The sequence below is a fragment of the Astatotilapia calliptera genome, chromosome 7 (assembly GCF_900246225.1).
Source record: "Astatotilapia calliptera chromosome 7, fAstCal1.2, whole genome shotgun sequence".
NCBI lineage: Eukaryota > Metazoa > Chordata > Actinopteri > Cichliformes > Cichlidae > Astatotilapia > Astatotilapia calliptera.
The window spans coordinates 10,241,902-10,267,935 of record NC_039308.1 but is presented as its reverse complement, the minus strand read 5'-3'; the positions used below and the strand labels follow the sequence as shown (position 1 = coordinate 10,267,935).

The window sequence follows — 26,034 nt, the reverse complement described above, 5'->3', positions numbered from 1 at the left end:
GCCCATCCCTTCATGACCACAGTGTACCAATATTCTCGTGGCTGCTTCCAGCAGGATTATGTGCCATGTTACAAGTTCTTGAACTTGACAGTGAGTTCACTATACTCAAATGGTCTCCACTGTCAAGAGATCTCAGTCCAGCAGAGTGCCATCAAACCTTTGGGGTTTGATGGCACTCTGCATGGAACTAGACAGGCATCCTGGACATGCAGCTGACAAGTCTTCAGTAGCTGTGTGATACTATCATACCAATATGGACCATCATCTAAGAGGGTTGGTTCCAGTACCTGGTCAAATATATACTGTGAAGAATTAAAGACATTTTGAAGGCAAAAAGGGCTTCCAACCTGCTACTAGTAAGGTGTACCTTCTGTACAGGTGACTTTATTTAGGATTTGATTAATTTGTGATTAATTTAACATTTTCCTATGATTGCTACTTATGGCCAGTGATCTACACACTTTTCTAGTACAGATGTGTGTATAAAGATTTAAATGCTCCTGATTAACTGATGTGGATTTGCACCAGTTCCTCAGTATGATGGGGCGCTTGTGTGGCTGCTGTATTATTCACATTGCTTTAAAAGCATGTCAAACCGATTACAGGAGTTTTAGTAGAAATATCTTGTACTGTCCTACTACCTCAGGAGTAACATGTCAGCTCAGCTGCAGGGAAAACCTCCTATCCTGTATTCAACTGGAGGAGTTGAATGCTTCCTGTACTGGAATTCAGCCAAAATTTTAAGGCTGTCAGTTTAAATAATTGTTAAGGTTAAGTTCTGTAGTTATATTTTATTGCAGCTCTTATGTAACAGGCTCCGCATACATGTTTCTACTGACATTTAAAGCTTTTCAGTTACTTTTTTAGTCAAGTCAAATCCTATTAGCTCTCCTTGATGACATAATTTAGCCGGTGACTTATAAACCTCAATCAAGCCACAATAACTATTCCATCCTCAACATATTTTATCAGTATATTTGGACTTAAGTAAACTTCAAAAGTCCTTTATTTGGTGTTGACATTTAATTCCCACAGAACTGAATAAGGCTGAAAGCCAGTTACATTTTCACTTTAAATTCATGTCAGCGAGAACCGTAGGTCAGGCTGTGTTTTGTGCAACAGTCCAGAATTACTTCTGCATCTCTATGGAGTGGAGGATTTCTGTAATGCTGTTTTATTTTACCTATTGCCACCTATTTCTTCAGTCATTTTCATTATGCAAATGGAGGAAAGACGTTATCCTGTAAATAACAGCAGCTAAGTTCCCTTCATCATCTTTAGCCCACTAAAGCTACAGTTAAAAAAACAAAACATTAGACCCCTTGCTTGCTTTAGCCTAATACTGCAGGCTAACATCAACTGATTCCAGTTTTTGAATGTCTCCAAAGTAACTTCACTAAAGCCTTAAATTGCACACCGTCTCACTCTTGTTGGGATTTGCAACCATCGTTAATCCTTCTTACACTTCGGCTTGCGGATTGAAGGTGGGGGAGCAGGAAAAGCTGGGAGTCCTTGATAAAAATGGCCAAGCTGGTACGCAAAAGGTCACCACAACAGGATGTATCAAGCAACTGACAGAATAGCGAAACACTGCATAGCTGAAATAGGCAAGGGGAGGTCTGCATGGTATTGTACCACTCTCAGTCACTCACACAAAATCATGTCAAAGATGATTTTATCTTAAGATATTTTATTAATATTTTCAATTGACAGTATCAGCCAAAAAACAAACACTGAAAACCAAAATCCTTTCATGGCAATGATACACAAGAGTTTTAATTGAACAAGATAGTTTCAGGAAAAACAGAGATGGAAAATTAATATCAGCTCCATCACAGATTATAAATGCAATCAATTCAAACACATCTGTCTGCAGTTTTCTTTGACTATATTGTATCTAATGCAAAGTTGAAAAAGCAAGGGAACGAAGGGGTCAGTAAAGCTGGGGTTAAGGTATAGCAGTTATCATCAGGGCATTTTGGTGGCATTAGGGAGACTTTTGGTCAGTTGCAAGTCACGCACAGCATGGGCAGGGATGAGGTCAGAAATGGAAGATGTGGGAGGGTTACTAGAGAGAGCTACAGGGATTCAGATGGGTCATGATTATTAGAGGTAAGGTAGCAAAAAACAAAACAAGGTTTAGAGAAGAAGAGCTGTTGGTGCTGACAGTGCACTTATCATTCAATCTGAACCTGTTACTTTGAGAGAGGGGAGGGGCTTAGGTAATGATTGGGGCGGGAGGTGTCTGGCACATGCACCTGATATACATATGTTGCCACTCAGATGGAAGTGGATGTGGTCTAGGGGAAGAGGGTGGGGCAGGCAGAGCAAATGATGATATGCGAACAGAAAGAAGGAAGAGTCACACAATTGGCTCCCTGCAGAGGACAATTTCCAACTCGCCACGGTAGAGCTTCCCTCCGTCAGATAGGCTCATGATGCTCTGCTTGTAGCCCGACAGATTTGTGGGGTCCACCTCCTGAATGAGAGACAGGGTGATATGATACACTGAGGAGGCCAAAAAGCAACATGTTATGATCCTATAGCTCATTTTGATGAATATTCTCCTACTCTCCTCCCAGCATTAGGTTTTGATTATTTTCAAGATATTGAGGAAACTAAAAAATGTTATTATGTTTCTGACTAGAAACCTGAATGACAGAAAAGTAAATCCAAGGCAAGTTCTTTTGTTTTGATTGTTCTATCTCTTTGAAGTTAAAAGGTTTGGAACAAAATAGTGAAAAGTATTCCGAGTTGTATTTTAAGCATAAGAACTTATGATTGCAATCATCTTTTTTCCTCACTAAAACATTTTGTTTATGGAGCATTTCTGTAATATATTACAAAGACCAGTTTTTAGAGTATCCACATTTGCTTGCCGGAGCTCAGCATATGGCCACTCACTCATCAAAACATCACTCTGTAGTACTGCTGGCGAGGGGGAGAAAAAATCTACATATCTCAGGATAATTTAAATGGGGTTCTGTTGGGCTTGAATTCAAGTGTTTATCTTTCCAAAGAGTGCTTTAAACAGCTTTGGTAGCTAATGTTGAAGGAAAAACCTACTAGGCTTTGTATGGATATACAGCCCTTTTGCTAAAAAGAGCTGAGACACTCTGTAGACTATAAATGTTCCAGTTATGTGCAGTTCATTTTGCTAGAATACTAAATGCACTAAGTAAGAGCTTGAAACTTTTCTGTCTCACCCTGGACAGGTTGCTAGTCGCTGGTGTATTCCACGGGACTACCACATTCTCATCCTTAGTCTGTGCTCAGTTTTGATAGAAGTCCACGCAGACACAGGCAGCACATTCAAACTCTGCACAAAAAGGCTTAAGCCAACCAAGAGGTTCAGCTTAGGAAGGGATTTTTTAATTCTAAGACATTAATACTAACCACTGCACCACTGTGCCACCCACATTTAGTTTGATTTAATGTATGCCTTACTGTGATGTCAGCCAAAAAGTAATATACGCTCACTTCTAATTAGCCTAATAAATACATCGTTGAGGGAGGCGATAAACTATTATTACCCTTAAATCAGCACCAGGCATACCATGGACTAGCAGAATGCTCTGTTTAAAATACCTTTTTAGACCGCAAACACGTTGGATTGAAGAACCCAAAATAAAAACTAAGGAGTTCAAAGGCAAGCCACATGTGGTGCATACACATATGCTTATCTTAGTATCCGCCAATCTTCTTCTTTCAGCTGCTCCCTTTAGGGGTCACCACAGCAAATCATCTGCTTTCCCAATCCTTAGCATCTCTCACACCAACCCTCTGCATATCTACATCTACATACTACATCCATGAACCTCCTTTTAGGTTTTACTTTTTTCCTCCTTCCTGGCAGCTCTATATTCAACATCCTTTCTCCAGCTTATCCACTATCCCTCCTCTGCACATGTCCAAATCAGCCTTGCCTTTCCAACTCTTTCTCATGAATCATGCACATCTTAGTCACTCCAATAAAATTCTTAACATCTTCAACTCTGCCACCTCCAGATCAGCCTCCTCTCTTTTTATTAGTGCCCCTGTCTCCAAACCATACATCATAGGATCTTTTAAACCTCCCCATTGCGCTCTTTTCAGTATGCACTAGCAGGCTGTAGGTCTGATCACCTTGAGTGAACACCCGTCTTACCTTCTTGTTTGTTTGGTAAAGGTCTCGTAGCAAAGCGTCCAGCTCCTGCTCATCGATGTAGCCATTTCCATCCTGGAAGGAGTCACCAAAAACATCATGATTGTAATTTTCACTTACAAACAATCATAATGGAGGCAAGTAATTACCGTTAATAATAATGATACTGTACCAAATTTTACCACAGCTTTTGAAAATATAGATGTCACATATATATTTTCATTCCCTTCGTGTAATTCATTCTTTAAAGTAAAGGCAGCCTTTTGTCAACAATGTTTTGATTCATTCGCTGCTGCTCGACTTCATTCATTCAGTATTTTGTGGCAGCAATCAGCAAATCATTTAAAAAAGACTTCCCATTCAAAACTCTGTGTATGGGGTTAGTTGCTAAGTTAATACGGAGCCCCCTTGCTAATTAATGAGCTATGTCTCACAGCCGTGTTTAGAGAGTTTAGGGCCAGAAAATAAGCCCAAATTATTGGACATTTTCCCTTGGCAAATGGCACAAAACATGTTCTGTTCATCTAGGCTCGGTCTCAAGACGACTTCAGAGCTGAGTGTCTTGCCAATTTACTTATATTTTTTTTTTAACTCTGGGAGATGCTCTTTGATGTTCACAAAGCCAGACTGAAGTGTCCTAGATCTTGGGAATAAAGTGTAAATTCTATTTATTTTCCCTTTAAGGATAAAAGACTCTGCACTCTGCAGCGCTATGGGAAAGCAGAGCAACATCAGGTATGAGCCAGTCTGTCTTCCACTCCACGCCATCTTGCTTTTCAGACATTTTCAAGTCTTGCACAGTGTGGGGCCATGGCACTGTGAGCCACGTTAGTGTTCAGCTGACCGGCCACACTTTGCCCAGCCACTCGGCAGATGCCTGTGTTTCTGCTGCAGGGGCTTGAGCTCATAACAAAATGATGAAACTAATTACACACATAAATGCAAGTGCTCCATATGCAGAGGGGGGACTACATGAATGGACGGCAGTGGCTAATCTATAATTAAACATTCCACCCTGTCCTCTACTAGTGAACTAGAGAGAGTGAAGAGAGTGCAAGCCTTCAGTCTGACTCAAGTCATGAATACGCACGCAACCTCCAACCCCCCCCTCCCATCGCTGCCATGGACGGCTCTATACAAATTTGCCAACCATACTACTTAGTATGGGACAAAAAGAGAGCACAAAAACACAGAGGTTGAAAACATGAATAGCTGTTTGTTTTTATTCTTTTTCTAATCACAACGTCAGTGCACTGACATGATTTAAGGTCATGGACTTACATGGTGTGGCCTTGTGCTTCAAAGTGAACTTAGTAGATAAACGGGCATTTTGCAGCCCTTCTACTTGTTGCTACAGCAGGGCACAGAAAACTATTTCCAATTTTTATTTTTTTGTTATTGACCTAAAAAGTCCCTGAGTGTCTGCATCCTGTCTTCTCGTGTGTGCAAGGCTGCACGTGAGCAGTGTAGCTGTTCTGTCATAGGATAGAAGACATGAAGCAATTATAATATACATGCTACATTTCAAAGTTTTGCATTTTGTAGTTTCATGTAGTTCACATTAGGATATTGCCCATCTTTTGGTTACAAAGGGGATGAATTTCAGGCAGCAGTTGAATCACTGTTGCTGAAAAAGCAGTAAGGCGCATACTTTAATTTACTGTAATTAATTTACTTTCACTACTCTATTTCATCACTAATATAAATCGGGGGAAAATGAAAAGCATTTTGAACATTAAGGTAATGCTAACAACTGGGCTAAAAGGCACCAGCGCTGTATTACATCAAACTGAATTGTTTATTTCTGCAAAAAACTGAGTCAGCCTTCTTATAGCTACTTAGATTATGGCTGGTCCCTCAGCTGTGCAAAACACACACGATACCATAAACAAGAAAAATGATATAACAGATGCACAGAGCGCTGCTCTCTCCCGTCTTGTACCATAGTCCCTCCCCACCGTTCTACTGCTAATGTGGAAAATATGCCCATTAACCAAACCACTGCTCAGCCACCCTGGGCTGTTTACAAAAGGACAGGTGTGCCAAGTCTGACTCATTTCCCTAGGTAAATGAAGAGTGCCCAAGGTAAAAGACAGAATTTACATATTCATGATTTTAACAAAAAGGGATCTCCTAAACAAACAGCACTGAGTCACCCAGACAGCTTGACTCAAGCTGGCGTGTTTTTACACTGTAAAGAGTCCCACCCTTATTCAGACACACTTCCATTCTGTTTTTCTGTCTGTCTTTGTGTGGACTAACCATTAATTATTTTCACAATGATTTCACGAGCATGTAACAACAGCCTGAAGCCTTAAACGTTTCCCCATAGGGAAGACTCATGGGAGACGGAGCTGTCGCTAACAAAATAACTAGATATGATGAGGTTCTCGTGTGTTGTTGTTGCAGATGCCAATCTAGCTCAGAACACATGGAGGAAATCCCCGGGAGAGCTCCCAACGTTGCAGAAAGACAGATCAAAGAATCCATTCTTGCCAAAGTACACTAAAGCAGTTGTTCTGAAACTTTTTCTGACATATCCTTCTGAGACTGGAAAACATGCCCCACAACTCACAATTATTATCAGTCATTAAAAATAAAAATAAAAAATCAAACCTGTTTTTTGATTAAATAAAAGAAGGCCAAATAGTTTCATCACAGTCTTGGTTCTTTTTCTTTTTTGATTTTTCTTTAAAAAAAATCACATTTATTGAATTTCAGTTTACCACTTTTGATAACATGTCACCTACCTTGTCATAGTATGTGAAGATGGCATTGAACTGCTCAGAAGTCATCTTGACACCCTGTAAACACAAGGTTTCACTTTAATTACAAGACTACAAAAAATCAATAAAGACATGTATATGTGCAACTAACTCAGACCCAGTATACTTTGTTTTCTGTCACTTATGAACTCCTACTGTGGTGCAGAGATGGGCACGCGTTACAAGTAACGCATTACTGTAATCCGATTACTTTTTTCAAGTAACAAGTAAAGTAAGGGATTACTATTGCAAAAATGGTAATTAGATTACCGTTACTTTCCCATAAAAACGATGTGTTACTGCGTTACTAAAACCATGATTTCTTTGCGAGAATGTCTCATGACAGTGACGTAAGCGAGTAAGACATTTGTGACAATAGCTGTGTGCAGATCAACAATGGATCATATATCGAGTGCGGGAGAGAGTATGAGCATTCAGCGTTTAAAGTGTGGAAGTACTGACCTTACTTTGAGTTTGATTCCATAAAAAGTGACATTAGTGTCCGTTGTGCGTGGGAAGAAAACTTCTTTTTACAGCGAAAAAACCCCCTAAACTTCCGAGCAAGCACCGAGTGCGCTACGACGTGATGGGAAACTCACAGAGAAACTCGCGGATTCTTTAACTGATATTTTTATAATATGGTGCATATAATTTAATTTTTGCTTGATGCATAAAGTTAAAAGATTAAAACTAATAAAACAAGTTTTAAAAAGAGACGTTTCCATTTGATTATGATTCTACTTTTTCTGATGGATTATGCAGAAAAAGTAGAATTGGGCTGAAAGATCTATTGCTTTATTACCTATTCAGGTTGTAAATCGTGTTTTTAAAAAGTAACTAAGTAACTAAGTAATTAATTACTTTTGAAAATAAAGTAACGGGATTACTTTTTTGGGGAAGTAATCAGTAATTAGTTACTGATTACTTTTTTCAAGTAACTTGACCAACACTGCTGTGGTTTATGCTCATATGAAACATGGTGAAATTTTCAAATAAGGAGGGCAGTTTATAGTCAACTAATTGCTGTTAGCCAAAACCTCAAGCTTGATTTCACACAGAAGTCTTCTCTACATCTGACTCTGTATGTCAGCTGAGGATGGATATCTCTAATATGGTCTGGCACACAGCTCTGTCTCTAAGCAGAGAAGCCCTGCCCACAGCCTTTTCCACCCCGTCGGTTATGAGGGGCAGCCAATCAGATGAAAGTTGGCTTCAAGTGGGAGGTGCTACAACAGCTTCTTTCAGACAGTGGATGAATTGATATGAAGCAGTAAGATCCACTATAATACATATAAGGATTATTTTAAACTGTGAATTATACAAAGCTACTCTTGAAGAGTCAATGAATATCTACTTTAACCATCATCAAAAACAGGACTATGAATCATAAATTTATAAAATGGTTACAGTGTATTATGTAATTCAGTGGCGTTCTCCGAGTATAATATATCATTTCTGTTTTGCTTTTATTTCAGCCCCATGTTTGTCCCCTACCTGGAATTTCAGCAGGAAATTCTCCTGTACAGGAAGAAGCCTGCGGCAGAGAAGGACTTCATTAGTGGACACAATAGTTGTTAAATTATTCACGTTCTTTGACAGTGAATGAGCATCAGCGGGCAGTGTGCTTCAACATTTACACAATGAGCAAAAACAAGCAAAATTACATATTACCTTGCCATCTCTGACAGGCCCAGCTTCCCATCTCCATTCAGATCAAACATCTTGAGCTACAAAGCAGAAGTAGAACAGAGGAGAAAGTGAAAGGAAGCTTTTTATAGGTATACTCTGTCAAAGTAAAGGTACACGTGGTTCCGTGCATTTCATTGGCTGAGACGCCGAAGGAGTAGCCATAAATTTATGATATATTCACCACTTCTTTTTTTCCTCCTTAATACTACATGTCTAACAGAGGAACACTAAAAGCAGCGGTCTATAAACCTTGCTTCAGTTTTTCAGCCAGTATGGCAGGTTTTCCTTATACAATAAGTCAGAAGGTTTAGAAGAGAGTTACACTGGAGGAAAAGAATAATAAAATGGAGACTTACCCACTCTTTTACATCGAAGAGTGTTAAATTATTTATTAAATGAAAACCTACACACAGTAAAAAATGCCTAGAAGTTTTGCACTGTTGTCACATGCAATAAGGCATCTTGATGCCACTATGGTCTATGCAAATAGTGATGAGCATTTTTATTGGCTGAACAATTAACCCAAAAAACAACTGACGGATCACTCAAACTACTTCGAGAGGTAGCGTGGGATGCATTTGACAACATGTCTGTGGTCTAATTTGTTCTGAGTAACAAGACAGGAGGAAAATATGTCACCATTGAAGGTTTGGTGTTTTTCCTGGACCCTTTTGGAGGTCAAAATTTGGACTGTACATATGTCATAACTAAATGTAATAAGTGTGTGCATAAAATCTAAGAACATTTGGTCAGCTTGATTCTTTGGAGACTGAAGGTGACACAGATGTGAACAGCGATGTGTGAATCTGATTGCACAAGTAGAGATCATGCATGGGTATAATGCCCGTTGTTGCTGGCAGTACTGTATTATTTCCTTTTCATTACAAGACTAATTTTAGTCATTAGTTTACACCTTACTTTTCATAAATTAGCAACACTGCCTGCATCATAGCAGTATGCTGATTAAAATGACTCATTCTTTACATTAATCTCAGCCTCTGTTTTTTGCTTTATCTCTAATATGTCCCTCTGCACTAGATGAAGTAACAATAAATTTGTCTATGAAGAAACTGCTTCAGAAAATTAGGTCAGCTCAGCTCTGGGGCTTCCAGGAAGAAGCAGATGTTAGCACATCTGGGCTGCAGTCTCACAACCTGCAGGACATGATGGGTCACAACCAGTGAGCCGCACAGGGCTGCAGCCACCACTATAACAGGCCACTGAGTACCTCCACAAATTGCTAGACATTTGCCTTTTATCAGAAATGTATACAGTTTAGTTTTCTTCAAGTGAAGCAACTTCTAAAGATTGTCAGCTTTTTGTTTGTCCAGTGTAAAGTTTGTCCAGTTAAACTGAGCTTGTGTGATTGAGCGTTCGAATGTGCAAGAGAGCAAGTCTTACTATGGTCTGTGTGTACTCCTGCAGCTTCTGCTCGTCGTAGTGTCTGTTAGCTTTCTCCAGCAGGTCTGACAGAAAGCCCTGAGGACAGAGACACACAGGGTGCTTTTCATTATGCTAACTTGTGCTTCCTTGTATTCTCTCTCCTCCCATGAACCAAAAATCATTGCCCATCATGGAGGATCTTGCAGTGCCCTAAAATGCAAGTCTGGGTGATGAGGAGTGACTGGAGAGAAGGCTTTTGGAAAAACTTTTGCAATTAAACATATGCGCATCCTATATGGAAGAATTTTATCAAATGCCGTGACATGAAATTACACTAAAACTAAGCATTCAGCAGCTTTAGCTCCTCCGCCTTTATATCTCTTCCTTTCATCTCTCTCTTATATCCAGGAGGAGCTAGGAAGCGAGAAAGAGACACGAGAGACTGAAGCGAAGAGGCATAATGAAAAGCACCCATGGATTAGTAAAAGGAGCCAGCGGCTGTGCCTGGTCTTTCATTAAGCTGAGGCAAAATGTCCAGAAAACAAATACAGAGATCTTAGATGAAGATGCATTTACATTTACTTAACATATGCTAACAATCTGAAAAACTTAAAACACTCAAAACATCTGCAATAAGCCCTGGAGAATATAACCCTAACATATCAAAAAAACATAAACTTGCAAAATAAAGTTATATTCATGAGTGTTGAAGTTTGGGCTGGCTGGGTTTTTTTCTTTACCATATTTGACAAAGAAAAAATGTGAAAATTAGGTATGGAGAGAAATGCAAGAATAAGAGAAAGAAATGACAAAAACGGGACAAAAAAGGAAGAAAAAAAACGAGACACTGAATTATTAAATTATATTTTGATTTATTGGTTTATCTGGTGTTTTGTTTTGAAATTAGAATTGAAGAGTACATGTAGAGCAGCAAACACTACAATTCCTTCTGAACTTAGCACAGTATAACATCTTCTATAAATAAAGTACTCCAGTAGCATTAGACCAAAGGTATCAGTTATGTGCTACTTGAGTCAATATTTTCCGCGCCTGCTCACAATTATGTGGTGAGACACATGTCTGCTTCCTGAGATCTCATCTGCACTTTTTCTAAAGCTTTCAAAAAGCCACACCTGAGTAACTCATCTGCACCTGGTCAGCTGGAAGAGATCTTATTCCCACAATTACCCGAGCAGCCAAATCTGTATACAACGAGTAATCACTGACCCCAATTAATCCGCAGCTTGCCACTGTGGTGCACTTTCCTTTATATAATTTGACAAAACATTTCCTAGAAGGGTTTTAATGACTAACCTTTGTGTAATCAGTAAAGCTTTTTTTGTATCTGAATCCTCGCTACATAAAAAAGAAAAAGAAAACACTTGAGGTCAGTGGGGAATTTCCTGTGAAGCAGACATTTATCTCTCCTGAGTCAAAAGGCTCATCCATATGCTCACAGATGACACACTGAAAATATTCAGTGGCAAACAATTTATACGTCTCAAAAGAATGCCACATTCAGTTATAAGAAAAACATAAATGAATGTGACATTTCTACTTCTATCAGGTATTTAAAGTTATGTGCTGGGCAAACAGTACCTATGTTTGCTTCCTAAATGTATGCTAAACTGATTATTAATAACTGATGGCGGTTCGAGCTTCTGGGCCATTTGACCCAGCGTTTTGAATTTCCTGTGTTTTGGTGAATATGCTTTATGGTGATTTAAGGTTCATTGGTTAGTCTTGAGTTTATTCTATGTTCTGAGTTCCTTGTATTCCCAGTTTAGTTTCTTGTCTGTTAGGTTCCCCTTGTGTCTTGGTCTCTCCTCTGTGTCCTCTATGTCTGTCATGTCATCTACGTCTCTCCTCTCTCTGTGTCTCATTTCCTTGTTCCCCAGGTCCAAGTCACGTCTTTGTGTTTTGTCTCCCTTTTCTGTTTACATGTGCCCTCCTGATGTTTCATTCCATTCTCCCCTGTCTGTCATGTGCAGTCATGTATGTTTTCCCCAACCTGTCTCGTCTCTCTCTCTCTCCCTCTGTGTCTCGTCTTCCTTAATTGTTTCCGTGTTTCCCTTTTTGTGTCACCTTCCTTTGCCTCCCCCTGTCTGTCTTGGTCTCCTGTCTGTTCTTTCCTCCTGGTCCTATGTGAAGCTGCGTACTTGTAATGTTTCCTGTTTACTCTGACAGTGTCGCATCCTGTGTTCAGTGTGTTCGGTTTTGCTTCATCCCGTGCCATTATGTTTATTCACTCCAGCTGTCTTCCCCTTGTGTTTCCTCTTCCCTCGTTACCCTGTTCTGTATTCATGGTGTGAGTTGTCATTCGTTCTTTGTCAGGTTTAGTTATAGTTTAGCTCACTTCAGCCTTTTCGTTACTCTGTTCAGCCTATATGAAACAGCTCCCCTTTTGGTTATTCACATTTCACGCCTCGTTTTGTCTGCGTTTGGGTCCACACCACTCACCGGCCATTCAGCCTTGACACAGTGAGTGTGCAAGAACGAGGGCTGTATCCTTTTCTTTTAAAAAAATTAAGCCAAAAGCTGTAGTTCCTCTTGTGGCCACTTGAGGCTGGCTCCAAAAGTGAGTCAGTTTGATCAAAAACTGTTTTGGTCTCTTAGCTTATTTCCCCTTGATCAAAACTATACAAAGATGAATTTTGTCAAAATATATGCAGGTAAATCAAAGTTCATCTTGTTAGAGATGTTTATACTGACAGGCTGTAGCTGTTAGCTATTTACTCAAGTTAATTCAGGTGACTGAACAGGATTTCTCATTATTTTAAACTGTGCTCATGGTGCTGCTGCTTTTTGAAACAGTTTTAAATGTAATTATATTGTTTCTTTAAATTGGATTGTGATGAAATTTTGAAGAGTGATACTCTAAAAGCACCTTGATAATGAAGCTAGCATCAGCTCATAACTTTGTATTTGGGGTTTGTTAGCCAAATTTGGTTGCTACGAGCTTCGAAAACAAAAAACAAAAAAGCATTAATAGACTGTTTAAAAACTAGCCATAATCCCAAAATCAAAGCCTAAAACCAGACTCCATAAACAATGGGTTACGCTAGGTACGCCCATCTTTGCTATACAGTCTATGATAATGACACAAATTTTTTTCCCCCTTTGATTTATTTGATACCAAAAACAAAGCATGCAGGTGTAACGCAAAATTGAAATATACATACAAGTATGCGTACACATAAAGATATATTGTATATATTTAAAATGTCAATAAAATGTTGGAATGAAAGGTGTAAGAAAATACAGAGATTAAAGATTTTCGGGACATGTGCAGTTTCCTAGTTCATAATATTTGATAATTACATTTTAGGGGGTGTGCTCTGTTATTGTGTGTGTTGATGTGCAAATGAATGTGTGTAGGGGGAGAAAAGAGAAGAAAATGCATAAAATAAGTATGACAACAGGTTAAAGCAATATTTGTAATAAATGAGACACTGCATGTTACTGGTCACATATGATCAAATGAATAAACATGTGTCAGTGCTTCTTAACATTTGATTTAATGTTGTTGAGAATTTACCTTCAGTTCATTTGCTTCAATGTAGCCACTGCGATCTGTATCATATCGCCTCCATGCCTAAAAAGAAATCAACGAAACAAACTGAAGCAATCGATTGAAAGCGTTTTCTCAGCTCAAAAGCACAGAGAAGCTCGTCTCCAGAGTGATTTACATTCTTTCCCCTTGAATAAATCCTCTCTGATCAACTCCCAGCTTACTCTTTGACTATGCCAAGGGTTTGCCTTTTTTCTCTGGTGCACAGCAGAAATCATTCCAGAGCAGCCGACCACAAATGCCTGGACCATCACTGTAATCATACAGTTTTCAATACAATCCTATTTGCCCACATACAGAGCAAAGGGCAACAGTGGACAAAGAGAGGAAAGAGGGGAGAGAAAGTCATTTTAATGAATGTTTTAATCTAGCAGCTGTCCCTGTCCAGAGAAGGGCTCCTTATCAAAGATGGATGGCCTTCCCCCTTCTTGTTCTCCTCCTTCTCCTCCCCTCTCTCTGCTCCTCCTCTCCTCCTCTGGGTTCTGCAGAGAGGAGCTACAGTGGTGTTATCCATTATATATGACTCTGAAAATAGAAGGCTCCGCTTCCTCATTCTAACCCTTTAAAAACGTCTCTGCCCCCTTCCTCCTCCCTGCACCCTTCAGCAAAGACTGATTAATCTCCCCTCTCTTGTTTTATGCTCTCAAACTTTGGCTCTCAACTTCCCATCGACATTTCATTTACGTCTCCTCTGCTCCTGCTTTCGCTCGTTTGCCCTTTGTATCCTTCTCTCTTTGCACACCTTCTCTTTCATTCGTTTCCCTTCTCTCATTTCATTATTCCTTCTCAATATGACACAAGAGACAAGGACAGCCTCTTCCTCACATGTAATTGGTTTCTAATTGGCTTCATTTTTTCCATTTAGCAGATCTAACATGAAATCTGCCATTTTGTCTCATCTTCTTGAGATATTTGGTAGAATAGATTATTTTCTGTTTCTGCTACCTTTCAGGATATAAATCTATATCGGTCTCGAGGGTTTTTTGCTACTTCTCTTCACCTATTATCCAAAATTCAAAGTGCCACTTAAACTTCAGAAAATGTTTAGTATAAATGGTAGTAAAGTTTCTCTACTATCCACTTAACCATTTAATAATGTGAGACAAAAGTTTCCCACAAATTTGGGTAAATGTTGATTTCTGTTTCTGGTCTCTATTGAATTTCGACTGTGTGAAAGTGCCTCCTGTTAATTCTATCTGTTAGCAAAAAGGAAGCAAGAAGTATTTTTTTTAGGAACTTTGAATAAAAAATGCAGTTTTTCAGGAGAAACACATCGATTGTGACTATAAGACATGAGATGGTTCTGCCAGAAGTTACACCCTTGGGTTCCTCAAGAGTTCCTCATCCCTGCCAGGTGCGACAGATGGCTGCCCCAACCCCACCATGGATGGTTCTGCTGGAGGTTTCTTCCTGTTAAAAGGGAGTTTTTCCTTCCCACTGTCGCGAAAGTACTTGCTCACAGGGGTCATATGATTGTTTTTTTTTCTCTGTATGTATTATTGTAGGGTCTGCCTTACAATATAAAGTTCCTTGAGGCGACTGTTGTTGTGATTTGGCGCTATATAAATAAAACTGAATTGAATTGAATTAAATAGATGCTATTAGCAGGAGGAATGGGGATGCAGCAAGCATCATCACTGATAAGACAAATATCCAATGTCTTCATATGTTTCTGTAAGATAAGCAAAAGTTGTATGTTTATTATTTTTAAGTGTCTCCAGAAAATAATCCACAGTTAGTATTAGCCTTTTACGGCTCAATTTTGTTAGCATTTCAGTTGCATACTGTGGGGGTGATTGTTTTCCTTCCTGTTGGGCATGGTTTTCACCATGAAGTTACTAAAGCTTTTTCCAGTTACTAAAGCCCTCTGAGGCTGACTGACTCTGGCCTATAACTTTATGGTTGAGTGAAGTAAGTACGCCCTGGCCAATGTTAACGGTGAACAAGAACCTCCTGTGCAAAAAGTTCAAAAGTGCCTTAAAGAAGAGATCAAATAATTAAGTTGGTCAAGAGGAGTGGCAGGTTCTTATGAAAAAAATATATGACAGATATTCTCAGGAACACACTCTTACCGCCATAAACTCAGCGCTGGAGCTGACAAACTGTCTGAAGCAGAGCAAGAAGTTCTCTTCAGTTGGAAGAATCTGGGCCAGCTAGGAAAAGTGACAGGGAAATGGGAGTGGTGAGAACACAAGATGGTACAGTTGATATTCTGGGAGAGACTGGGGAAGCTTTTTGTCTGCAAGGCCTCAAATGGGCAACTCAGCATAAATAATAGAGAGCCACAACCTCAGAAGCACAACTATGCCTAAGTTAGAAATATTTATTAAAATACATATTTTTAGCTGTTCAGACAAAGACTATAAACTGCATGTTCACACAACCAAGTGGACTGCACACTCATTTACTTCTCTGGCAGCAGTGGATTATTGATATTGCAGAAGCCCTATTTCTCACAGCTTTGTCAAATCACTGTGAAAGTGGTCAAATCGAGGAAAACCAATATCCCAAACTGATGGTCCATAGAGAACATCACGAAGACCGCATTTATGCAAGCAGTTAAATATTGACCAGACTTCTGGGGTCTTTATTTTTGGATCTCTGAGTTATCTGAGCTCTCTTTTTGAACCTTTTCTCATCACTCACAATGAGCAGAAAACCTTCACCTTTATTTTGCAGTCTGTTTATGGTCTGATATCCAATGCACAAGACACATATACGGTGTGTCATGTGAGCTTCTTGCCCCCAGCTTTCCATGTCTGCACATGTAAGGGCAGTGAGCTTCCACAAGAAAGTCATTCTGCCAAATGTAAATGACTGGAAATAACAATCCTCCTTTGACTGTGGCAGTGCTATCTGAACTAAAGGTTTCCCAGATCAGTTAAAAATTCAAAAGATCACATGAAATAGGCCTAAAAGTGATCACAATAAACATGCAATGTAAATGTAACGCCACAAATTGTTGTTTTCGGAATTTTTACATACTGAAAAAAAATGACAGGTGAAGCAAGAAACATTAATTATGTCATTACAATGAAATGTTCTGCTGGGAAACTTTGGGCCCTGGGTCCAAGAAGTGCTGCATGCGTATGTTACTTTGCCAAGTAGTAGTCAACTAAACATTGTTGCAAACCAAGCAACGCTCCATATGGCGCTCCCAGTCAGCAGCAGCCACTGCCAGCAGAACAATGTGCTCCACCACACCACAGAAACTATTCAGGAATGGTTCAAGGAACAGCTCCTTGAGCTGTTAACTTGGCACCAAAATTTCTTGGCTCCAAAATTCCCAGAGCCCACTGTGATCGAGAATTCACAAGAAGCCCCACCTAGCTGAGCCACAACACCAAAATGATTCCGTGCTAGAAACCACTGGACACTCATGGAGATTCTGTGGCCTCGGTTTTCTGGGTTAAACATTTTAGGCATCAGAAGGGAGACCTGCATAATATTGTGTAGGTGGTTTAAATGTTGTGGCTGATTAGTGTATCCTATTTAAGTGACCAGTAATTACTCATGCACTCTATGCTAAGTTAAGCTAACTGTCAGCGTAGTCAGTGTTTGGCTATTTACAGTAAATTTGTCAAAAAAGAGAATGTGAAATCATCCTGTCGTCCGAGCTGACAGTCGTTCATTATTGGACAGTCTAGGTTCTCATTGTCTTCTTCTTGTAAGTGGGTACCCACCCTCTTTGCATTACTGGTAGTTATATCTTTAAGCTAGGCTAAGATAAACGACTTCTTTTTGTTTTATGTGGGAGCAATGATCTTCTATCTTAATCATTGTAAAGAATGTGAAAAAACCCATACATCTATCCATTTTCTGCTGCATATCTGAGTCCAGGTTGTGATGGTATATTTCTCAAAAAGTCAAACCAATCTTTGGTGGAGCCTAGCTGTTTCTAATCTTTATGCCAAGCTAAACTGTGAAGCTCCATATAAACGTTTTGTATCAATCTTTTCATCCAAATCAGGGAAAGAAAGCAAAAATGCATATTTCCCAGGCAGTCGAGCTGTTCTGTTAAATAAAATCAATAAAATAAAGAGGTCCTCTGAGGCCTTACCTCTGACATCTCAATTCGTCCATCTTTGTTCTTGTCGAACTTCTGCATGAACTCCTTCATCTTTTCTCTGAATGTAGGATTTGTAGGGTCCTAGGAAACAATTTTACTCAACATAAGTGAAGCCTGAGTTGTCAGTGTGGAGATATGTGATTAATTCCTGGCCCCTGAACTCACCACCCCCGCTCCTCTCCGAGCCATCTCCAACTCCTTGAAGAAGTTCTCCAGCTCCTTCCCCTCGATGTATCCATTACCTTGGAACAGAGAGACCATAATTGCATGTTAATGCAACATCACAAATGGCATTGTTTTTCTGTTTTTTTATTTTTTACCAGTAATGCTGATGTGCAAAAAGTTCCCAAACAGAGACACGGTCACAGTGTCAAACAGATCCCAACGTGGCCTGGGTTTGCCCTGGTATTGATTCAAACACGAGCCTTTCAACAGTAACTCTCTTCCTCTCCTTCTAAAAGATTTCATTATTGACTGCCACAGTGATCACTCTTCAAAAGACTTTGTGTTCACAAGATTGGATGCCAGGAGAGGCTATATATGGGAAATAACTTTTCTTTGATATTCAAGGTGATGATTCATGGGCCACTTCGGTTATTCAGTAGTGATCAATACTGCATTCAGTGGCAATCTGGCAGATATTAAGCAGACGAAAATAAATGGTTAATTTAGATATAGTTCTAGCCTATATATGCTTTTTTATTTGAGATAACTTAAACTCTGAAAGTGATATTTTGCCAAGAACAGTGTGGCTTTCTACAATCCTTTAGAAAATATCTTAACCTTGGTTTGCTGTGTGCCACCAGTCATTTTGACAAGCTGTCATAATGACTGATGGCATGAGTGTCATTTTTTGCCAGGCGGCGCTTAATCTGTGATCGTGTCAATCACACTTTTTTGATTCTTTAATGACAAATTTATCTTGCGGTGGCCACAGAGTTGATTTTCATTTTTCTCTCATCCTATTTTATTCTTGTTCCTGTTGTTCTGTTGCCCTGACAGTTCCTATTCGGAGGACAAATGAGGGTGCCCGCTTCACCCAGGTAGTATGTGAACCGGTGCCAATATTCTTTCAACACTCCTGCTGAATGGCCGGACAGATGGCTCCAAACGATGTGACTAGCTGCTTCAATAAAACCCTGGAAGGCAGTGCTGCCTCATTAAACGCTAACAAAGATTATTATGCCATCCACTTCCTTCCGCCTCTCTCTAACTTTCTGTCTCTCTTTTTCTCCCTCTGTCATTTTCAATCTAACTCCTTCTCTCTATTCAACTAAACTCACAACATCTTTTATCCAAGGAAATTGTGTGTGCGTGCGTGTGCATTCCTCAGTGATGTTATCAAAACTCATGAATACAAACTCTGCTGTTTTAATGAAAATGTGGGACAGTGAAATGCTCTGTTGCTGTCGAGCCTCCCTCCTGTGCCTCTTATTTGACATTTAGCACTGTAGAGAGAAATGGCCCGCTTGGTAATTAAACAGAGTAAGTATGATGTGATTAACTACAACACGAATGGCATAAAAATGTAATAAAAACAGATATATGAAATGATTGTTTGGGGATGCGCTCATATGCTCAATAGATGCAGCAATAGACCCATTCATTTGTGCAAACCACCATCTGTTAATGCTTTCACACTCTGTTTATTCAAAAGCAGGATAAGCAAGTTCTGTTTCAAGCAGCCTTTAAATAACAACAGTATGTTTAAGGTATGAAATGCTGTGTGTGCTGCTGACTAACGTCAGTATGTACGGATTGTATTGAAGTGTCCCAATTCCAGTGTAGACATTTAGACCAAATAGCAGTATGTGAATGTGCATCATTGCCAGCAGCTACATTTTATGGCTGATTTCACCTTACTCCCAGATAATTTTGCTCAAATGTCAAATATATACTTTGCACAGCGCAATGAGAACATTCCTGCCAACTTGTACTTTTGTATTTCTGCACACGCACTTAAAGTTTGTACCTAGCACCCAGATACTGTAAAAGGTTCACAAAAACCACTTTAGACCCAAATAAACACTTTTTCATCACTAGTAAACATTTAATGCATCACTAGACCATTGGGACAAGCTGGTAAAGTGATTTTACTTCTGGTTATTTATTCTATAATCCAACCCCGACCGGGAAAAACTCTCAAAGGGGCCAGTTGTGCCAACTAAGTGCATATTTAAAGCTTAGATAAAGTGCATTTGCCTTTCAAAGGAAAGTGGAGCCCTGTCTATTCAAATATTTTGTGTTGAGCTCACAGCTGGGTCAATTCAGGAAGTAGATTCTGCTTAGTGTTCCAAATTGTTTTTATCCAGGTCAATAAGAAATAATTGACAGCAAATCTGCTATAATTAGCAAACGAAACTGCAGTTGTTTCCTTTTCCAGCTTTGAAGTGACTGAATTGAAAAGGCTCGAAGGAGACAGCAAGGAAAGATGAGAGGGACGCTTGAGCAGAGGAGCTGCAAGAGACGCAATCCAGATGAGATTTGATCCTGGGCCAACCAGGGGAATATGTGGTTTCATCATCTCTAGGTGCATCGCCTCTCATGTATTTTTATCTCGAACTCAGAGATATTTACTCAACCTGAACAAACAAATTAGCTCTCGTTTCTTTCTGCTGAGCCAGAAGACACTCCCATTAATGAGTGCAGAAATCAGACTCAGTAGCCAAATCTGTGGAAGCGTACTGGTTAAATTTGATTTGCAAAGTGGCTCACTGCAGAGCAAAATATGTAAAATACCACCGCTTAAGAACTTAAGTACCTGGGTGGTTGGACTAATATCCATACGCTGAAACCATGATGAGCAATAAGAGCCATAACAACCTTCTCTGCACAGCGGCTCATATGGAGGAGCTCAGCTGTGGAACCTCTCTGCCCCACCCGAAATGTCCCTCCACCTTGATTTCCCTATGGAAAGCAGTTCAGCAAGTGTGCCAGCATCAAAACACATCATGGTGACAATAAACTCTCGGGAGGATGTGTTTAAAGCAAATAGGTGTGGCACACTTGCCTCATCTGCAGGTGTGATATGGACATCTTGGAGAAGTAGACTGTATATTTTTAAAATAATGGCCAGTTGTAGCCTCATCATGTTTACATCACTGCCAGAGATTCATGAAAAAGTGAATGAGATGACAGATCCTGACTACTATTTTCAACAGGGTTCGTAATATTGTCAGTTTGATATTAGATCCCAGTTATGTGGCACATTAAAGCACACAGTGACTCTATTTTAAAATCTAAAAAAGACTCTAAAAACCTATAAAAGAATAATTTATAGGTTTTACAGGCAGCAACTGATGGTCTTCTTATCAGACTGCTGTATAGTCTATCCATCAGTTTGCAGAAAGCCTTCAATCTGCTGAGGAGTCTGCAGACCTTCAAATGGAATGAAAGCATCTCTAATCAGGCTTATAAAACTTTCACTACTGTGGTGACATGCTGATGAATTTGTCATAGAGACATCCACACACAGACAAAGAGTGATATAAAGAGCACTGAGACAAGAAGGTAAGACAGCACTGAGTCATTTGATGACAAAAAATGCGTAAGGGCGTATGTTGGATATTAATGGGAAAATAAATTGTCAGTAACAATTTTGAAGTTTTCAGGAATGGCACGTTCATCAGTCCATCAGCTGTGATCGGATACAGCTCAGTGGAAGCAGCATCGCTCACAGATGAATGCAGTTTAAGGACCAATGGAAGCACAAGTTGCTGACTGCAAAATTTCACAGGCGTTTAAATGAAATGCCTTCATTTCTAAAAAGCGGCGCACTTCTCTGTGCAGCATGCACCAGAATTGCGCTTTAATGACTTTCACATGGTGTTAGTTTACCTACCATTTAGATTGATAGATTTATCAGAGAACCAAAAACGTAAAACCGTGCGTAACTATAACTGTGACTATAAATAGATTCATTGTAAATCCATGCAACCAAAATGTATTTCTTGATTTAAAAAAAAAATCTATTCTGAAGTTGTTAAACATGATCTAACCAGAAAATGTCTCCTTTGAGCTGCTTTATCCATCAAACAGGCAAACGACGAAGACAAAGAATAGACCACAGCTTCGGGACCAAATGAAAAACAGTCCCATATTCTTAAAATCTCACTTTGTGAGCTGCAAAGATGGCTCATAAGAATTTCAATTTCTTCTTCTTCTTCCTCTTCTTCTTTTAATTTTTTTAATCTTTCACATCTCTTAAGTGTCGTTCTGCCTGCACAATCTAACTTTTGCGCGAAAATCTTTTTTTTTTTTTTTTTGCTAAGCTTAACGGTTTTAGGCTGAAAAGCATTTCCAACCTTTTCTTCGCATTTTCCATCAGTCATTAAATCGATGACTTCACACACCAGTTGTATCTAATCAGCCTATCATTTAATATTTCATTAATTTAGAGTTAAAAATAAACTTTTAATTTCTAAGGAGGGGAAATAAAATCCTACCATCACTGTCGAAATGTTTCCAAATGTCGAGGAACTGGGACGCGGTGACCTCGGCCAGGTGCAGGTGAGGAGGCTGCTGAGCTTTGTTTGCCATGATGCTCTCGACCGATGCTGCTGCAAGTCAGACGCGACAAAAATCCGCTAACTTTTCTGTGTCTTCTTCAAACACGCCCCACACTGTGGCCCCAGTGCGCCGCCCGCCGCTTTTTAACCTCGGCGCAGGAGCGGTAGCACCGCTGCACGACCACTGGGGGCGCACTGCCACCGACAGTGTACATCTGACTCAGCGTCCCAGCGTATGTGCTTCCAAGCTTGATGTAGCTGTGTGATAGGACGTCTTGGGCACTGCAGTAGGCTGATGAGTGTGTGTGTATGTGTGTGAGAGAGCGGGGAGAGAGATGCAGATAGTGAGCAGATTGACTTTTTCGCCATTGTATCATCATTCATCTCAGATCCCATGTGTGTGTTTAATCTGTTGCAATGCATACATGCGAGCTCACGCATTTCTGTATGCAGGGGAAAGGCATACGTGTGTGTGTTCTCCTTCCCAGCGTGCAGCTCCCCGAGCCTGTCTGTCAGCGCGTGAGGCTTCACAGACTTAATTAGAACTCACACACTAATCACATTTCCCACACCACCTCCAGCCAGCGGTGATTAGCCCCCATAACAAATGTAAATTCTGGAAAAAAAAGGGGGATTTTCATTAATGGCCAGTCTTGTGTGCAAAGCAAGACCACAGATCCTATTAGCGGAATGAGGCTTGGAGGGAAAAATGGACTCTTATATATTTCTTTAACTATTTGCTGCAAAAGGGGATAATATTCAAAATGAACTCATAACACCATAATGAGCAGGAGGGCAAGCATCCCCAGAAGCATCTTCATGCTGCTGGATGAAATGTGTAAGAAGAAAGCTTATGCACATGAAGTAAAGAATATTTCCCTTTTGTACTCAGTTGTGCTTGAAATCCTGTAAGACATGGGTCCTTCGAGCCTTCCTGGCAGATGTCAGTCAATACTTTAACAGCTATTATTTTTAAACTGTAAAGTAGTCAGTAGATGTAACTACAGCATCAACAATGTCTCTTTTTCATCTTGTTGCCAAGTGAGTCATGCCAATATGCAAGCACAAAATAAAGCTTATGGGGCAGAAATAATTTAAAAGACTGCAGTCTAGTTAAGTGATTAACGGAACTTTTCCTTTTTCCTGCTAAAACTTCTTTAAACACTGATTCAATGAAAATTTGAATTTGAATGAGGATCTTTTTCATATCAGTTAAAAAAATAACTTAATTATTTATTATTTTTGGTCACTTAAGGACTTTTTCAAACAGGAAACTGATATATAAACACTCTTTCAGTATCTGAAGTATTTAAACAGATAGCAGATTTATTACAATAATAATATTCATCTAACATCCCATTTTGTGCCACCTTTGGATACTTTGTTACATATTCACTCTTCTGTTTGCTCTTCTGTTTGGTTCAATTCATGTCAGTGCTATTGTTATAGTGCCAATTCACAACAACAGTTACCTGACGATGCTTTATAATGTAAGGTAAATGACCCTTACATTGATAAAACCCTGTTTTCTACAGTCATTGGTCTCCACTGATTCCAAACGGAAAGTTTTGTCTCCATAGCACATAAATGCTGCATTAGGTTTGCTGGCTACTGATATTATAGCTTATTAATCCTCTTTTTTAAGAGTCAGCTGAGAAGCTTGAAGCTGTCCAGTAGCTATGAGCTTCAGACTGGGAGCTGGTGATTGAAGTAATTAGTCGAGTGTAGTAAAAAGACTGGAGTTATAATAAATGGACAAAAGCATTACATCACATTCTTCATGTCTGCTACAGAATCTGATGTCATGAAGCACTGAGCACACAGTTTTTGTGCTGATGTTAATGTCAGAGCAGGTTTGGAAGTAGGAGACGCTGCTTTATATGGGATATCTAGGAGGGATTAAATGTCCCGCACTGATTTGTTACAATGAGGGCATAGTATTACAGTCCTACACTTGAATTTCAGTGAGCTCTTTACAACGCTCAGGTCTTTCACAAGTGTTTGTGCAGGCAGACTGCACTTGGTTTTTGATACAGCTGTGGCAATGGGCTAGAAAACGCCTGAATTCAAAGATAAAGTGCTGGAGCCCAACACTTTTGTCCGCGTAGTGCATGTGGAATTAACTGGCCTGACTGGTCTTTCTCTAGAGTCTAAAGTCATTTCATCCAGCAGCATGAACATAAGTCCTAATCATAATTTTAAAATGCACTAAATAACATTTTTAATTAATTTATGGCATAAGTAGGCAAAGGAAAGTGCATATATTTGTTTATTATTTGGTTCAAGGTACCTAGCAGCTTCATATGATATAATGATCCCCACACTGTAGTAAAAGGGGAATACCAGAGGTGTTGGTAGTTGAATATATAGCTAGTAGGTTCGCCTTTTTAAAAATATTTACATGATTCCATGCAAATTTAGAGGGTGTTGTCTTCAGGGTTATTCAGTTTGCAATTTTTTGTGCTACATTTGAAGTGTTTTTGTCCACAGGCTGGGTAGACCTATTTTCTATGAAAATTAAATTCAGTGAATAAGGATCCATGTTTACTTTTACACAAACGCTTCAAACCATATTCCAGACTCATAGTCTCTCTCTCTCACTCTCTGATCGACAGCTTTATTAGTAGAGCTCTGCAAGGTTTTGCCCTTGTGGGACAATTTGCACATTACAGTGCTGTCTGCGCTGTTTGTTTGAATTTTGTTGCAATCAATCAAGACCAGTACACAACTTGAAGCTGCAGGCAAATAATTGAGATAATCCAGATAAACTGAGATAAACCACGCCACTAGCTGCAGCGCTGAGTTTGACCTGTCACATCCCCACAGAGTTGGAGCAGTAATTTTCCAGCTCCACCCTGCACACTGGTACAGTGCTGACACACTGCTGGCAGCTGACACGATTTGGAGACAGCGTGTGAAAGTCAGCAGAGACATTCCCTCACTAACGCTGTTCCTCGGGTTTGTAAGAGTCACATTCAGTAACAGGACAGGAGGGGCACTGCTGCCCCGATATGAGCACAGGTACATGACAGTCTATAAGGGCACAGGGTGTGTGAGTGAGACAAAGGCTGAGTGTGTGACAATGTGTGACAGTGTTTAAAAGTGTCAACTCAGCAGAGCTGTCCCGCTCTATTTCCTCAGCTTCTCTTTTCACCCTATAATAATCAATAACGAGCCCCAGCCTCAGTTGGCACAGCAACAATAGATAGATCAACATTACATTACAGATGAAGCCTGTCAGCAGCCGTAGGGACTGAAGAGTCAAAGCACTTTGTTCTCCTCTCTTATTCTCTTTTAGTCGCTCCCATCATCTATGCTTTTCTGTGTCCCGTTTCCACTTCCTCTCATCCCAAAGCAGAGAGAGAGCTATTTGAATCTTACATATCTTTGAAGATGTCTTGTGTTTTGCTGTGCAGTTAAGTTGCGACTCTTTTTTACGAGTATGTGCAAATACAATCAAGCTCAGTGGTGTGTTGTTTGGCTCTTGGGCTCATTTGTATTAATATTTCAGCTCCACAGACGGCTGCACGCTGTATGTAGATGAATTATATAAGAGAGTGGAGAGGTGGGGTGGACGGAACAGCCATTTTCGCTTTATCTCAATCTGACTCTGACCTCATCTGTTTGAAGTATGTTTAGAGTGAAGGATTGAAAGAGTGTGGCGCTGCAGACAGAGAGTGTGTAGATGTGTTGATGAGGTGTGTGCTTTGTTTGGGGCTATGTTTGCCTTTATCTCGCTGTTCACTGAACCTCATTATCGTTGAAAGAGGAAGAAAGTCCTTTTCTCCTTGAAACTGACTTCCATATTGATTGATTTTGGGCTGTACCCCTGTAGTAGCCTGCTTACACACACACACACACACACACACACACACACACACACACACACACACACACACACACAC

At 39.8% G+C, this 26,034-nt stretch overlaps 1 protein-coding gene across 1 annotated transcript; it reads right to left on the bottom strand.

The window, feature by feature from the left end:
* Positions 1 to 1,730: 1,730 nt before the first annotated feature.
* Positions 1,731 to 22,351, bottom strand: calb2a (calbindin 2a). The gene is made up of 11 exons (XM_026172969.1): positions 22,067 to 22,351; positions 17,787 to 17,863; positions 17,613 to 17,702; positions 15,625 to 15,705; positions 13,520 to 13,576; positions 10,000 to 10,077; positions 8,581 to 8,636; positions 8,404 to 8,443; positions 6,895 to 6,948; positions 4,148 to 4,219; positions 1,731 to 2,479 (listed from the first exon to the last, which is right to left on the bottom strand). The coding sequence occupies exons 1-11, from the start codon at positions 22,158 to 22,160 to the stop codon at positions 2,363 to 2,365; spliced, it is 816 nt and encodes a 271-aa protein (XP_026028754.1). The 5' UTR covers positions 22,161 to 22,351; the 3' UTR covers positions 1,731 to 2,362.
* Between the last annotated feature and the right edge of the window lie 3,683 nt (positions 22,352 to 26,034).